Below are 15,661 nucleotides of genomic sequence, written 5' to 3'. Positions count from 1 at the left end.
TATATTTATATGTATGTATGTATAGCATGTATACGTTTTTAAGTCGTAGAGTAAGAGTTAATGTCTATTAACAAGGCAACTATTTTGACTGATTAATATACAAACGTAATTATATACTAATTACTAACTATACTACTAACTCCCTAAGCTTATAGAAACCTAACGTAAATAACCTATAAAAATGTACCTATGAGGTGCTAGATGCCCAATAACCATGGTGAAAGATGCAAAGCCAGGATGAGGCCAAGAATGCCAAGGTTTAACACAACATAACCTTCTTTATTAATCATTAACAAAGGCGAGGAGCTGTACAGTGGCAGCATGGGGATGGAGGCAAGGACAGCCCTGCTTTGGGCCTTAGTGACTCAACAGAAACAAAACACCAACCATGCTGCCCCAATCATGTGACCATCAACTACTGTAGATTCTACAGAGCGCGGACAAAAAAAAAAAAAGTTTCTGTAACAAAGGTTCTTTAAAATGCTAAGATGCTGTGGGGAGTCGAGAGAGAAGCCCGCTCTGAATCGCAGCAAAGAGCCTACTCCTGTGCATGGGAGTGTCTGTGTGAGAGTGTCTCCTGGTGAGCCTCAGCCACTCTCTGATCTTTGTGGCGAAACGGCTTTCGGTGACATCACTGGGGCTTCCACCTCGACCGGAGCGGCGAGCCGGTCACCTGGACATACGTCAGACGCGATTAGCGGGGAGACCACCGTGTTCTCGACATGAGACTGACCTCCCCCGAGGGGTCAAAGGGCAAAGGCAGCTGCTGCGTTCCTCTCCGCGCCTGGCGCGGTGGACTCTGGCCTGGGAACGCCGTGGAGAATGTGCCGCGGCCGGGGTTTAGTTCCAGTCCGCTTCCCAGAGCAGAGCTGGCCCGTAGCGACCCCCCCCGCCCCCCCATCCCAAAATAAGAGGTGCTTTGGAGACCTTAGCAAGGCTGAACGGCAGGCTCCTTCAGAGCAGCTCTTCCTCACAGCACTCATATTTGGCACAATGAAAGCAACAACAAAAAAGGAACAGAAGTGAGCTCCTAAAAATTCAACTGTTCAGTCATTCTCGTCTATCTAATACAGCTATGGTTGTTTTAGAAACAGCCAGGATATAGAACAGATGAAATGCTCTCTATCGGTGTCTGTCAATATTAGAGGGATTACATTTCTGACAGTTAAACTAGGCCCAGTAAAACAGGAATGGGCAGAATGGCATTGCAGTCAGTGCAGGTTTGAATATCTTGAAAAGTGCACGAGTCCAGACCCATTGGAGGTTTCTGTAATTCACTGGGTGAGTTCCTCTGAAAGTCTACGATAAGCCAGAAGGAAGCTGACTGAAATACAAGGTGCAGGATTTTAATATCACTCCTGATTGGCTGTCTAGGGAAGCTGGGTATGTTTGTTTGTGGGGATGATGCTGTGGAGTATAGAAGGTAGATGCAGAAATATGGAAGGTGTGGTGTGATTGGGCGGTAGTGTCATTGGCTACGAGGAAGTTACAGTGACCCCTGGTGGTCATTAGCTGAAATGTCGGCCCAGCCTGGAGGAACGATAGTCGGCTCTTAGCTGGACGAAGGCGTGCAGCAAGTTTCGGTCCAGATTGGTAAGCTGCTCTCCTGAGCACACCTGCTTGAGGTTGTCAGCGGCAACCACAAGAAGATTACAGAGGGCATGGAGAGTGTCAAAGAGCTGCAGGACCAGAGGGACCTGTAGGGGGAGACAGTGTGCGGTCAGCATTTTAGAATAATGGGGAGGGAACAGAAAAATCGACACTGGTCAATGTTCAATGACCAAAGTACAATGTTCACCCCCCATCACTTTAATAATACACTTTTTCTCTGTTCTGAGCCGTGTCACTCGACCTCTCACCCGGAAGTCTTTGGCGGAGCGGCGGTACTCGGCCACGTCGCAGATGGCCAGCATGCCGCCCATGGAGCTGTAGCTGAACTGCTGCAGGTGCTCATGGATGAGGCGGTGGAAACGCACGCCCAGCTCCGTCAGCACCGTGTCCACGTTCTTCCCGTCCATGGACTGACGCACCTTCTCCACCTGCTTGCTGACGTAGGCGCAAACCTTGGAGCAGGCCTGGGGGGGGGGGGGAGGAGGAACAGGCGGAGAACAGAGAGGGAGGGTGTAACATCATGCTACTGAGGTCAGCTGGCTCAATGCGCAGTACGTGTGAAGCCAAAAGCGGTGTAGTGGCAGAGTTCGTACGGTGGTGTACTGGATGTTGACGTTGTTCTCGTCCTCTGGCTTGAAGTCCGTCTTCTTCTGCTCAGTGGTCAGGATGTACTTCATCTGGCCCACCATGCAGTTCAGAGTCCTGGACAGGAAAGCAGGGGAAATGGCGTTCAAAGCTGCTGATCAAACAAAGGCTGCCAGCCTCCAGAGGGAAAATGGTCACTGCATGAACAGAACTTATCCATGGTGACTTTCAACATCTATAAACATTTTCTGCCCACATATTTGCTTGGTGGTCCTGGGACAATGGAGCCCACAGTAATCGGTCCCATTTCAATCACTACACAGGATACCGTCCCACTGTTGTGCACATAAACAGACCAACGTAGTGATTATATGCTTGCGCTGGTCAGAACAGAGCACAGAACAGTGTGTGGTGGATACTGTACAGCTGGGCCACTGCCAGTGACTGACCTGTCGATGCCGGTGTCCAGCTTCACCTCCATCTGCTCAATCACTTCTTTCTTCTTGTGCAGACACTCGGTGAGCTTGGGGGACGAGCTGAGAGGGAACAAAGACGTTGGGGGGGTGATACTGAACCCTGGTCCTGAGGAAGCCCTCAGGTTTCAGAATGTTGGCTGGGATGGGGGACCAGCGGCAGGGGCTGGTGGCAGGAACGCACAACAGCGTTGGAGTCCTCGCATTCTCTTACCTGATGAGGGGCATTAGGTGGTCGTTGAACTGCTTGTCGAAGAGGTGGAAGATGGTGTTGGCCTGCTGGACCACGTCCAGGAAATAGAGGTTGGCGTTCTTGGCGTCCGCCGAGGGGATTGCTGTCAGGGAAAAGGCCAAATCACACATTTACCTTTGACAACTCCCACCCGGCTAGAGGACTTCCAAGCAGGTACAAGGATCGCCAATCTGTGCCATTGTAAAGCAGGCAGGGCAGGGGTATATAAATTAGTTCGTCATTCTTTACAGCAGGGCTGCTCAACCCTGTTCCTGGAGATCTTCCATCCTGCAGGCTTTCACTCCAGTGTTAATTAGTAGTATCAGGTGTGCCAAATTAGGGTTGAAATGAAAACCTGCAGGAGGATCGATCTCCAGGAACAGGGTTGTTTCACAATGCTCATTATGCATTGATGCATTACCCAGATTAAAAACCTGAACACGACTGCTTCAGCTCCAGTGACTGCACCACTGAACTCACCACACTGGTGGACACCCATGGCTGGGCCACTGTGTTATGTGAGACAAGCAGGACATACAGAGTGCTTCTGGGTAGACGGCATCCCAGGTTTCCATTTAACCTGACACTATTCCTAACACTTCTGCTGTAATTGAATCTGACAGTTGGGTATACCTGACAGGCCGATCTCCAGGGCGTAGTCGATGTGGTCTACACACAGGTGCTCCACCAGCAGCAGGAAGATGGAGAAGGCATTCCTGGGCAGGTCTGAGGGGTCTGACAGCTGGAGAAGAAGAACCAAACGGGGGTCTAATTTACAGTTACAGAACAGAAATCTCACTACATTCTAACCCACAGATTCAGAGGAATGGTGGGTGTGTATCCAGCCAGAGCTAGTATATGTTTGTGTCCAGGACTGGCCACAGTATCCAGGCAACAGCGGCTCAGAAATGGACGGGCATTCTGAATGCACGTGTGAGGTGACTGTCGGGGGCTGGCGGCGACTCACCCTGTGGCAGCGCTCGAAGGCGTGGCGCGTCTCCTGCAGCAGGTTGACCACCACCTCCTGGGAGAGGAAGGTCTCGCCGTGGGTGTCGATGCTGGGCCCCAGCGGCAGGTTGGTGCGCTGTCGGATCCGCTCCTTCAGCTCCTGGATGCTGCGTGGGGGAACAGGACAGGGTTCATGGTGGGGGGCCCCCTGCTGGACACGCGGGGGCTGAACATGCAGGTCTCAATCACAGCCAAGCCCTTGTGAAAGGGCCCCTGTCTTATAAAAGCAGCGCTCAACTGACTGCGGGTGAACACCACATTACGGCAGTTCAATTTCGCCGCCATCATAAGGATACCACGTGTAATGACTTAAAGAGTTATCCGGACCAAACACAGAATGGCTGAGGAGGGAAGATGTTTCCTCAATGGAAAAATGAGTCAGCCAAGCGCAGTTTCAAGAAGCCGAAAGAAATCGGAGCAAGATGTCTACGAGTACCAAAAATCTAAAGATTGGGCAAAAATCCAGGTGTCTTAATCCGGTATTGAATATGCCGACTATGACCTTACACTGATTAAGATAATAAGATAGAGGTGCTTACATGACCATTTCAATAATCAAAGTACTGCTATAATCTGGGTAAGATGGAGTATTAGCGTGCATGAAAACGCACACAGTGATTAGATGATCAATGAGCTCTGAGCTGCTCCACTGAGAGAGGAGCTAACAATAACACCGTGCGTTTGCACTGAAGTCACAGTAACAGCCAGGCAGCACGGGGAGGGAGGGAAAGAAGAGCAGCGCCTACCTGCCGGTGCCCAGCGGGCGCTTCTGGTGGTTCTTTGAGTCGTAGTAGCGCTGCAGGATCATGGCGCTGCGCGTACGCAGATACTCGCGCTCCATGTCCATGTAGCTCTCCAGGTGGGAGGAGAATATGTTCTTGATCAGCTTGGACAGGAAGGTGTGCTTGTCCGAGCCCAGGTTGAACTCCGTCAGCTTGGTGGCCAGACCCGTCGTCCTGGAGACACACAGCAGGCGGGGTCGGTGGAGGGTCACGGTGATGGGCCCGAGGGGTGAAGAAGATATAAAAGACAGACCGCGGTCTCACCTGGTGTAGAGGTCATACAGGTTTTTGAGGTACTGCTCCGAGTCGGACCGCCGGGTCTCCTCCAGTTTTTCTCTTACGTGGGTCTGGGAACAAATGGTCAGTCAGGAGTGTCTTACTATGGCAGTGACTTATGCACTAGGACCTTGGGTTCAACAGGGGGTACTTGAAGTTACTGCAAGGGGTCTCTGGCCAGACTTTCAACATGCAATGTTTAGATATATCCATCCGTTATCTATAACCGCCTATCCTGAGCAGGGTCGCGGTGGGTTGTTGGAGCCTATCCCAGCGTGCATTGGGCATGAGGCAGGAATACACCTTGGACAGGCCGGAAATCTATCGCAGGGCACACACAACATTTACTCACACACTCAAACCTATGGGGAATTTAGAGTCTCTAATTAGCATACCTAATAGTTAGTTTTTTGGACAACAATGGAGTTCAATGACTGCCGAGATATTGACTATACCCAGCGTTGGCTAGATGGACAATGCGCCTACTTGTTGGTATGATAAATTAATTGTACGTTTCGGTCTTTTCGTAAGATATGTTGATCATTAAAAATATCCTAAGTTCTCTTTACCCTTATCTCACAGTTATTTTAGGACATAATTTGTATTTATTTCTATTTCTAATAGACCATCAGAAATAGGCTTGATATTTGTGAGAATCAAAAATTAGCTGCCTCAAATGATGAGATATGTGCAGGCCTATTGGTCCATGTAATGATTATCAGTTCAATTTTCTGACTTCCTTTAGCAAATAGTGAAATAGCCCATATCAGAGAAACTAACAAACTGAGACCAAATTTCTATTTCACCATTTGCTGATAGATGTGAGAAAATTGAACTTATTACACGCACCATTATTATGTGACGTTCCATTAAATTGCCCCAGTTGGACGGATCTTAAGGTCACCTGATAGTATATCCGGTTTAACTGCAGTCTAGTTGCGGTTCCGCTGAATCTGTGCTTGTTTTGACCGAGCAATCACATTAAACTTAGCACGTCAGCTGCGTGCTAAATCTCTAAAAGCACCAGTTCAACTGTCCTAAACTGCAGCTAAGCTAATCAAATGCTAACTGACAGAGCAACAGCCCCCAAAAAACAACTGTCTCAGAGAAACAGGAGTAACATTTTTGCTGTGGTTCAATCTGGGTCATTGCCTGTTTGAATCTTTAAAAAAAGACCTCAGAATATCTGCGTTTATGGATGCAGTGTATTTTTTTCCTACGTTTTTCCAGTTTTTTTCTGTGTAAAAAATGCAGAATCCTCCATTAATGCAACCACTGGTGTAGAAGCTAAATATTGCATACATTAACATTTTGTATTAGTTACTAAAAGAAAAGTCACACAAAATCCTAGTAATAATATCAGCTTAAAGTGTAAACCAAATTTGTGTACAGAAATTCGAATTATTCACTCTGTCTGGGTGGCAGACAGTACAAATGCATATCTATACTGTTAACCTCTGCGCCATGTGTACTATTATAGCCGGCTCTCAACTTTTATTAAACTTCTTGCTCTAAAACAGGGATCTTCAGGGATATTCTAAGGGGTGCAGTCACCCATTTATTTCATTCCCCATTTTTGAGAGCACCAAGATGGACATCAGCAGGAAAGAGAACACATCAGATCGAAGGTAACATGAGGAAAAACAGCAGAAACAGACAGACAGAAAGCGAATGGCTGGAGTACCTGCAGTTTGTTCTCGAAGATGTTCTGGATGAGTTTGGCCATGACGGTCTCGGGGCTGCAGAAGACCTCGCCCACCTGCTTGTTGACCCGCTGGCACAAGACGGCCGTGTCCTCGAAGACGTCGGTCCGCACGTAGGCCCCCTGAGAACACAGAGAGCGGCCATGACACAGCGGCGCCGCAAACACTGAGTCACGCAAGCTATTATAATCCTTGCCGTATGGCTGCACAAGACAATGCCTACAGAGACCACAGACCAAACAAGTACCCAACAGGGGTTTCGCAGAGAGGCCTATCGGCACAAACAGAGCGTGCTCAGATTAAAAACCGCGCTCACCTCCTGGCACTGCTTAATGTAGACGTCGACGCAATGTGCGTAGCCCTGCGGGTGTAAGAACAGAAAGGCCAGTCAGGATCTCACACACCATACTGTGCCCCTCATTTTCAGGCCTGATTGTAGACCAGGACCCTCTTGATTGGCAGACAGCTAAAAGGCACTCTAGTACTTGATGCCATTTCACAGAACCACTGCAGTTTTCATTATTTATTAAAGCAATATATGTTTATATGAACAAAGATTTAAAACAGGCACTATTGTGGAACATGAAACTACTGCAGATACAGTACTGTGCAGAAGTCAGAGACCACCCTTTCTTTTATTTACTTTCTCATCAGAAATTTCTCCTTTAGCTGGAAACTGGATAAACAGAAGGGCCGCCTGACTTTCGCACAGTACTGTAAATGGCGAGAGTGAACCCGAGGCGGACAGCAGCTGAACGGGCGGAGCAGTGCGCGTTTGATGAGGCACCTTGAAGTGCAGCAGCACCGCGGCCACCTCCCGCATGCGGCCAATCTCCCCCCTGCGCTGAGCAGCAGTGAACTCCTGGATCAGCTGACGCTCCAGGTCATGATATTTACCTGAAAATGAATTAGTGCGCACACACAGGCACAGGCGCACACGTACACACACACACAACAGTTTGTTTCCAGTGCAACCAAAAGTTGGAAAATTCTGCCACAATAAGCTTTAGCCTGACTAAGTTTTTTGTTACACCCTCAAAACTATTCATTGTGCAGTGAATACTGAGTCATGGTAGAAAGAAACAGCCTACCAGAAATGCTGATATTACACATTTAGTTGTTTAGAAAATGTTGAAGGGGAACACCCTAATTTTTCAACAGTGCAACGGTTCGCTGCACTGTTGAAAGGTTTTAAAAAAATATTATTTTCAGGCTGTGGCTGTCTAGATATCTTCCTGCATCCAAAACTACTGTACTGTGCATCACCACTTCCCACAATTCCTCACGCTCTTTTGAGTTTTGCTGGGTGTGGTTCATTCAGCATGGGATGAGAGACAGTGTGTAAACAAACGACCTTCTCATCATCTGAATAATACATGTAATATCGGCCTTTCTTTTCCAATGAGCCTAAAGAGCACAATTGAAGCTGCTGGTAACTGCTGTTAAAGATTACATCACTAAAGACACTGATCATTCCAAATGTCTATGATCCAAAACGGAATGATCAGTAATCTTTAGTTCAAAATGGAAATTTAGAAGAAGCTGTTATTTTCTCTGGTAACTTTCAGTGCAAGAAGCTACTGAAGACCTGTGCCACGTTTCGAACTTTAGCTTGAATGATTGATCGACAGCTGCCTAGACTACTGGTTTGCTTTTTGTCTAGACAGTGTCAGAGTATGTAAACTTGCTATCTGCTTAAATAAACACTAGTCTGACCAGCCATCTAGCATGCTAGCAACTGACACAATGTTATCTGCTAACTTTTATGATTAGTGATTAAAGCAATGAAATATTCTAGCTTGTTTCATGTTGGTGACAGCTGAAGCAGCCACCTTTCACACTTGTGTACATGGTTCCTTGTGTACATGGGCAAAATCATATGTTACATCCTATTCCTCTTGAAATCAATCAAATTAACTGTTGGCTTGCGCTAGCCAAATATCACTGGCAATCACAGGTAACACACAAGCTGGCTAGTCAAGTACAGTTTCTTGTGCTTGCTTCCTGTGGGTGGGGGGCAGGCTTTTTGGGAATTACTGGCTCTAGACTGCGTGTGTGGCTCCCACAGTAATGCAAAACACATCAATGTAAATATTCCAACTTTTTAACCAGGTTATTGGCAGACAGACTGATTTACCATCACAAATTAACTTTAGGGTGAATGTCCCCTGCAGACAGTATAAAAGACCGATTTCCTTCAAATATTTCAGGAGAAGCTACTCACTGGCTATCTTGGCCTTTACATCAGCAAACCTGTTAAGAGACAAAGGCAAAGATAAAGACACATGTTAGAAAGAATCCAAAGCAAAACAAACAGTGGTTATCAAAGGCATTGTGAACAGCTGCTGAATCCTTTTTGGTTTTGCATGCGTAACACTAACGAATCAGGACAGCGCTCCAATTTCAGAAGCTATTCCCAGGGTACTTACCGGTTGTTCTATTTAATTACAGAACACGAGAAGCTAATGGTTATTTAGCATCTCTGTTTTGTTGGTGCACTCGGTTTGGACACATAGAGATTCTATTGTTTTCTTTAAAGGCTGGAGGCTAGGAGCCTCTCTGGGTGTACACCTGCCCCTGTGCAGCACAGCTGCATTCTGGGTAAGTTACCTGTCAAAGGGCAGCTCCTGTGCGATGAGGTGCAGCTTCTGAATGATGTCAGCGGCTTCTTTAATCTGTGGGGTAGGGACAGAGGAGAGGACCCCGTGAGGCAGGCGTCGGGGAGGGCAGAGGGCTGGAAGCGCCTCCACTCCGGGAGATCGGCTTTAATTAAATCACCCGTCGCATGCACACCGTCCGGCCGATAACGGCCAGCTCCGCTCACCTGAGCATCAGCGGCGCCCAGTTTGCAACGCGTCCAACTCTTTATCGCCTGCCCGTTCTGAATGGGGCGTAATCCCACAAGACTCTTAATATCCTTCAGTAATCTGTCCGGGCCAGGATATCTTCCCAAGGGGGCCTTGTCGAGAGAACCCCCCCCCCTAACCCCCCCACCCCAACTCACCCGAAACGTGCGGCGGCCCCGCCATCCTCAGCTATTCTGCTCCCGCACATGCCTGCCTCGGCTAACGTCATTACCCCACTCCCGTGAGGTGGATGCCGCCTTTTTGCTCTGCGAGGCTTTCTAAGTATCTGTCCTCTAGCTAAGATTAGCTAAATCCCATGTAAGTAATGTAGCCGTCTCCCTGCAGTCAGGGTTTAGCAGCACTTGTCTCCATGCTGGCGGGCCAGCCCTCCCTTTCAGGAGGATTAGCGGAGCCTCCCCCTCCAGCTATTGACTCACAGCTTTCCTCCTCGGCTCGAGGTATGCTCGTAAAAAAAAAAAGACAAAATCCCGCCCGTACTCCGGACCCCCTCCGGACCCCCGGTGCTGGCCGCCGTCTCCACGCTCCGTGTCAGGCTGCATGGGCCTTTGCTGCATTTGTCTGCTTCGCACACAAGCCAGAAAGTAAAAGACCAATTACCTTACTTCCATAGCGTGATGCTTGTTTTCCTTTGGTCATTTCCCCCACCCGCCCCCAGTTAGCTGAGTCATGGCCACACAGGACTATACAAGGTACAGTACGAGGTGTCTGTATTTAGGAAGCAGCATTTAGCATTCCCTGCTGCCAGACCCTAGGGTCCACCTTAGCAGTTCCTGGCATTCGAAACACAGCTTTTGCATGGCTTTCCCTCTACTCGCCCGCTTGTGCAACATGACACGGCAAAATCTGTTTTGATAGATTAAATAGTATGGTTGGCAATTAGTAACGCATTACTAGAAGTTACATATTTCAATAACTCACGTGACTTCCCTCCAGCAGGAATCAACCGTTATCAACTCTTATGTTGCTTAGAGTATTCCAATGCCCAGCTTAGAGTCCTTCCTCCATCAACATGAGGCCCCTCAGTTTCCCTCATCTTGCATACGTTTCATTTTTAAATCTCTCCTGCTCCAAACCATGCAAGCAAGAAACCCTTTCGATACCGGTCCCCAATCCACAACACACCCTTAAATTATCAAAAGCTAAATTTCTGCAGGAAAGAAGTGGTACTGAAGTTACTTAAACTCGTCCCAAAAGATTATAAGGATGGTATGCCAATGTTCAGAAACGCTGTTTCTACATCATTAGAAAGCTACACAGAACAACCCTTTTATATTTAGAAGCATTTTTGGTGTGGTACACCTAGTTCAGTAATGAGAACAAAATTCTGCAGTTTGCTATGTTGCTGAGGCAAAAGTGGGAATGGTAGATAGAAAGCTTCTTCACAGCCAGGTATGCGATATGAAAGCTGAGATGACTACTAAGGAGCAGATGATTCATTAGCTGTGGTATGTAGCTAGAACCTGACATGACAGGTAAAACAGAATCGATGGAAGTGACAATGACCTCACAGGGACCACTTGGCGGCTCAGGGTTTAGTGTGTATTAAATCTGAGAGTGGATAACCAGTGCCTGGTAGAAGGGTCAGGAATCTACCCAGAAGTGTCATAGAAGTGGGAATGACCATTTAAGTGATACTAAAAGCAATGGGTTGGGAGTGTCAGTGTTTGCAGCTCTTAAACAGACATTGAAAGTTATACATAATTGCAATAAAGTGTTATATACGTATCTGGAAGTGTATGAGAAGTGGTATATGTGGCACAACCTAATGGAGACGTATTGGTTGTATGGACAAGAGTCTATATGACATGCAATTCTCCTGAGAGAAGGTGGTGTTTTAAGCTAGTGTTAAATGAAGAAGCAGTGATATTGTTCAGAGCAGAAAAAATACAGGCACTGCAGCTGGTGCTCATGTTGGAAAGGTACATCAGGACTGGGCCGTAGCCTGACCTTGTCAGGGTTGTTAAACACATCGCTGCGCAGCTCCCCATCCAGGAACTCGTTGAAGTAGGTCATGAGGCGCTGGGCCTCCACTGCTCTTTGCCGTGGCGTGTTCACACCTTCCAGCTGGTCGCCAAGGTGACACACCTTGGTTGCCACATAGCTGATGTGCTCGTCCAGCTCCTGGAAATGCTGGAAAGCCACCTGTAGGGACAGACAGACAAGACAGATAGACATAAAGTCATGGCTGAACAAAACAGAAGACCACTGCAAACATGCAAAGCGCCAAAGATTCCCCAAAGCCTTACAATAGCAGAGTAACTGTAACAAACCTTCCTCGAGAAAGACACGCACTGTCAAAAATTCATGAAGAACATACACTTAAGGCTCAGTTCATTCTGGTCCAGCAGGTCTATAGAATTTTCTCAACTTTTAGTTCCAATCCAAATACTCTGTTATTACTCGCTACTTGAGAGGGTCCTTTAAGACTCTTCAGCTGGGATGCCCAACCAAGCCAATCACAGAGATTAAGTTTGTGATTGGCTGAATATTTTAGCTGACTTTATAGGCAGAATAAAGCACCAAGAGATGAACAGTAGACAGACACATCGGATACATACCTGAGCATGCCTGATTTACAACTGACCTAATGTACCTTGTGTACAACTGACCCATGGAGAAGGCCCTACCCCAGCCTTTGTGTGTTTGGACTGACCTGGTTGCTCCTCTGGAGGTCCTGCACTTTACGGGCAAACTCCTTGGCCTCCCGGTGACACTGCTGCTCCAGCTTCTCAACCCGCCGCTGGATGCGCTCGTCCAGCTGTTTGAGCTCCTCGATGTGGTTCTCAAACTCTTCTAGCAGCCTGCAGGGGGCAGAGCAGAGAGCACACGGGTCTCAACCACTGCCCTAAGCAGAATGAAAGCCAGGGCATTTCTGCATAATGGCAGGGTGCCCATAGAATGTTCTCCATTTAAGAAAGGACAAGATACGAGAGCGCTCATTGGAGCAAGAGCAGGAAAACAAAAACGGTCAATTGGGACCATATTTTCAACCTGATGGCCCTGACGTTATTAAAGACCTGCAGTGGATGTTGGGAGACTTTGTCCACGGTCAACACTTTATGAAGAAACTAATACAGAGTCAGCAGGAAAACTGCCTAAAGGTCAGTTTCTTGAGTAGACGAATTACAGCCACCATTCCTGCTAACCTTTCAGTACTTCAGTACAGAAAGAGAAAAAAAAAGAATTGAGAAATTAATTTCCAGGTCTCTGGATTTGTGGGTTCCTCATACTGACAGCCAGCATCAGCGGCATTATAAGTCCCATATGGGCCACAGAGCCTTTTCCAAGTCAGCTCCAGTTTCTTTACGGGGGGAAAAACACTCTAAAGTGATGACTATGTAATCTCCTGAGTAATTCCCTTTACACTGGCTAGTGCAGCTTAAGACGAGCTCGCCTTTCCAAAACACATTCTCTCAGTAAGCCATGACTCAGTGCTTTGTGACTGCAATCAGACATTTCCCATAATGCACCGCACGGAAGTGTCTACACAGCAAAGTCTGGCAGAGACAGAGCAGATGGCAAAGAAACTGGGGCTTGGCGTGCCAGCGAAGACTGCCCAGCGGTGCCCGTCACTGGTCCTCAGGGGAACCCAGGCGTGTAAACAGGACCTTCAACTTTTGAATTATGTTGTCTCCTCTTATGCAGAACAGCCGACGTGACACAGAGCATCTGCCAGAGCCTGTCACAATTGTGGGGCGGGGTGATGAGCACATGCTGGGAACTACCCGTCGGCTGTCCCAGCAAAAGCTTGTGACTTCACACACCCCTCCCCCTCCCCCTCACTCACACACATACACACAGACATACTCACAGTATACTCTCAAACACAGATCACATACATGCACACCACGGCAGTGATGCCAGTCACATGAGTGCGCAGACAGATGTGTCAGTCACAGAGAAGCAGCCTCATAATGTCAGTCGCACAGACACTGAGGATACGCCTGCATGAAATTGTAGGCACTAGGCAGGGTCACGGGTGGGCAATGGGACTAGTACCTTTTTGGGTCAAAAGCCTCAGCACCCCCTTTAGAGCCCCCTCCAGGGGTCCTCCATGCCAGCCTCTCAATGTACTCATCTGCATCAAAAGGTTCCTGTGAAAGAAAGCAAATGATCATGCAAACCGATACATCAATGTGTAAAAGCTTTTTTCGTGGAATGCTAATGAGAATTTAAAATACAAAAAAGTAGGAATTGCACTTCATATAATATGATTTTATTCATTATTCCTGTCTTGGCCCACTATATAAAAACTGATATAAACAGTCCTCATCCTATTCCACATGGATTAAGAAATGCACTTCATTAGTGTCACTAGCCTTCATGATCCTTACAGTAAGGTAAGAAATTGCAATGCATATCAAAATGATAACTAGATATTTTAACATTATGTTATATGCATAGTGCAGTTTCAACACACATATACAGTTAAAACATTAAATGACAATATCTGACAGATGTAACTGAAATATCAAATGCTTTAATATTTTAACAGGTTACATATATACTGAAGTGATACACACAAAGCTATCAATCAGAATGAGAGACGTAGACTTTCTTAAGCAACTTCTCATATAGGTTGGACTGTACTTCAGGTCAGTTATTTATCCTACTGCCATTAAAACAATAGAAAGAAAATTCTACATATTGAGACCTATGTGGACCTTTGGTAGCACCAAGCGTCAGAAAAAAATGCATATTTCTCGTCATTTCCTCTTCGTATGAAGCGGTTAACTATTCGGTTGTGAATAAAATTCATATTTCTATCAACTATATAATCGGAGATAACTACTACAAACAACCAAGCAATTATGTCAAATCCCTTGAGATTCTTGGACTGTACCAATGCTTACTCCTACACATATACACAGGACACCGGTAAAACATGACCGAAATAGCCCACATGAACAGGATAGCATATTTTAGAAATAGTGACTTATGGCATACTCAGCTGGCCTCCACTGTCATTCAACGGCTTAATCTTGAAACAGACCTCAGTTGTAAACATCAATCATTTATCAACGGCCGGAAAATAAAAAGGACATCGCTAGTTAGCCATCGAGCTAAATTCCGGCACATAACAGACGAGGGCGAACACTAAATAAAGCAATTGCATCAAATAGAAAGTTGCACGTATTCGGCATAGGTAAACTGTTATTATGGAGGGCTAAATCATCTTGCTCTGTGCTATGTGTTAATTAGTTAACGTTAGCTAGCTAGCTATGTGCGTTCGTAGCCCCACCTCGAATAGTTGAGCTGTAGCTGCCATTGTTTGTTTCCGACAGAAATCTTATGTCTGCGGTAACAGTAAACCGGACTGGCCCGGGAAACACAGTGGACTTGCAGATCAACCGGTTCAATTTTTATTTCCAAATAATGTCTGATGTTGTTCAAGATTGTACACAACAGCCTCTGTGCTTCCTGCATCCAGCAGCCATGTCCGGGCCGGAAATGGAGACGACAAGCCCCACCCACAAGAAGCGCGTTCCCGAGCTATCGTAAACTGAATCAAAGAGATTCTCTTTGACTGAATACGTCCATTCCATATTCCATAAGGAAATATGGATGGCAACGCTGATGCTGGAGGATTATTATTTGGTTTCTGTATTTGGGTAACGCCTTCACCGATTTGCAGTATAATATTTTACAGTATACAATTTACTAAGACACAAATAGAATTTATAACCATTTGCACACCGACCAGAAAGACCAATGGCAAGAACAAAAGAGAATATAAATTTTAAAGCTCTTCCTTGGCTATCATAGTTAAGTTTAAAAGAGATCTGAGTCAGATGAAGCGGCAGTTTGTGGATATAAGTAGTGAATACTGTTTTAATTCGTTTCGGAAGATTATTCCAACAGTGGGTCACTGGTGGGGCCCCAATAACGTGGTAAATAAGCAGCAGTACAGAAGTGCAGGGACAAGCAGAAAAATAACAGGAGACAGGAAATGCTAGGGCCCGTGCTTGAGCTTCCTAAAACCAGTACGACGGATTGGAATTAGGCTGTGGAGACATCTTGAGTTAATGGGGAAACAAAGTGAAATTCGAGATGGGTTTTTGACAGTGAATATCATAATACCTTTTCCATCACGGTCAAAGTATGAGATTATTACAGACCTGTC

General features: G+C 46.6%; 1 protein-coding gene across 1 annotated transcript; it reads right to left on the bottom strand.

Annotated features, from left to right (window-relative positions):
* Window positions 1–254: 254 nt before the first annotated feature.
* On the bottom strand, window positions 255–15,007 carry exoc5 (exocyst complex component 5). Its single transcript, XM_035384204.1, has 18 exons — window positions 14,780–15,007; window positions 13,537–13,631; window positions 12,191–12,338; window positions 11,485–11,679; window positions 9,281–9,345; window positions 8,895–8,923; window positions 7,458–7,567; window positions 6,987–7,031; window positions 6,652–6,792; window positions 4,956–5,038; window positions 4,656–4,865; window positions 3,869–4,016; window positions 3,535–3,643; window positions 2,884–3,004; window positions 2,646–2,732; window positions 2,205–2,313; window positions 1,860–2,075; window positions 255–1,697 (listed from the first exon to the last, which is right to left on the bottom strand). The coding sequence occupies exons 1-18, from the start codon at window positions 14,804–14,806 to the stop codon at window positions 1,509–1,511; spliced, it is 2,127 nt and encodes a 708-aa protein (XP_035240095.1). The 5' UTR covers window positions 14,807–15,007; the 3' UTR covers window positions 255–1,508.
* Window positions 15,008–15,661: the final 654 nt, after the last annotated feature.

Source organism: Anguilla anguilla, chromosome 1 (assembly GCF_013347855.1).
Source record: "Anguilla anguilla isolate fAngAng1 chromosome 1, fAngAng1.pri, whole genome shotgun sequence".
NCBI classification, from domain to species: Eukaryota; Metazoa; Chordata; class Actinopteri; order Anguilliformes; family Anguillidae; genus Anguilla; species Anguilla anguilla.
Note: the sequence above shows the minus strand (reverse complement) of the source record. Positions and strands in the feature narration are given on the sequence as shown.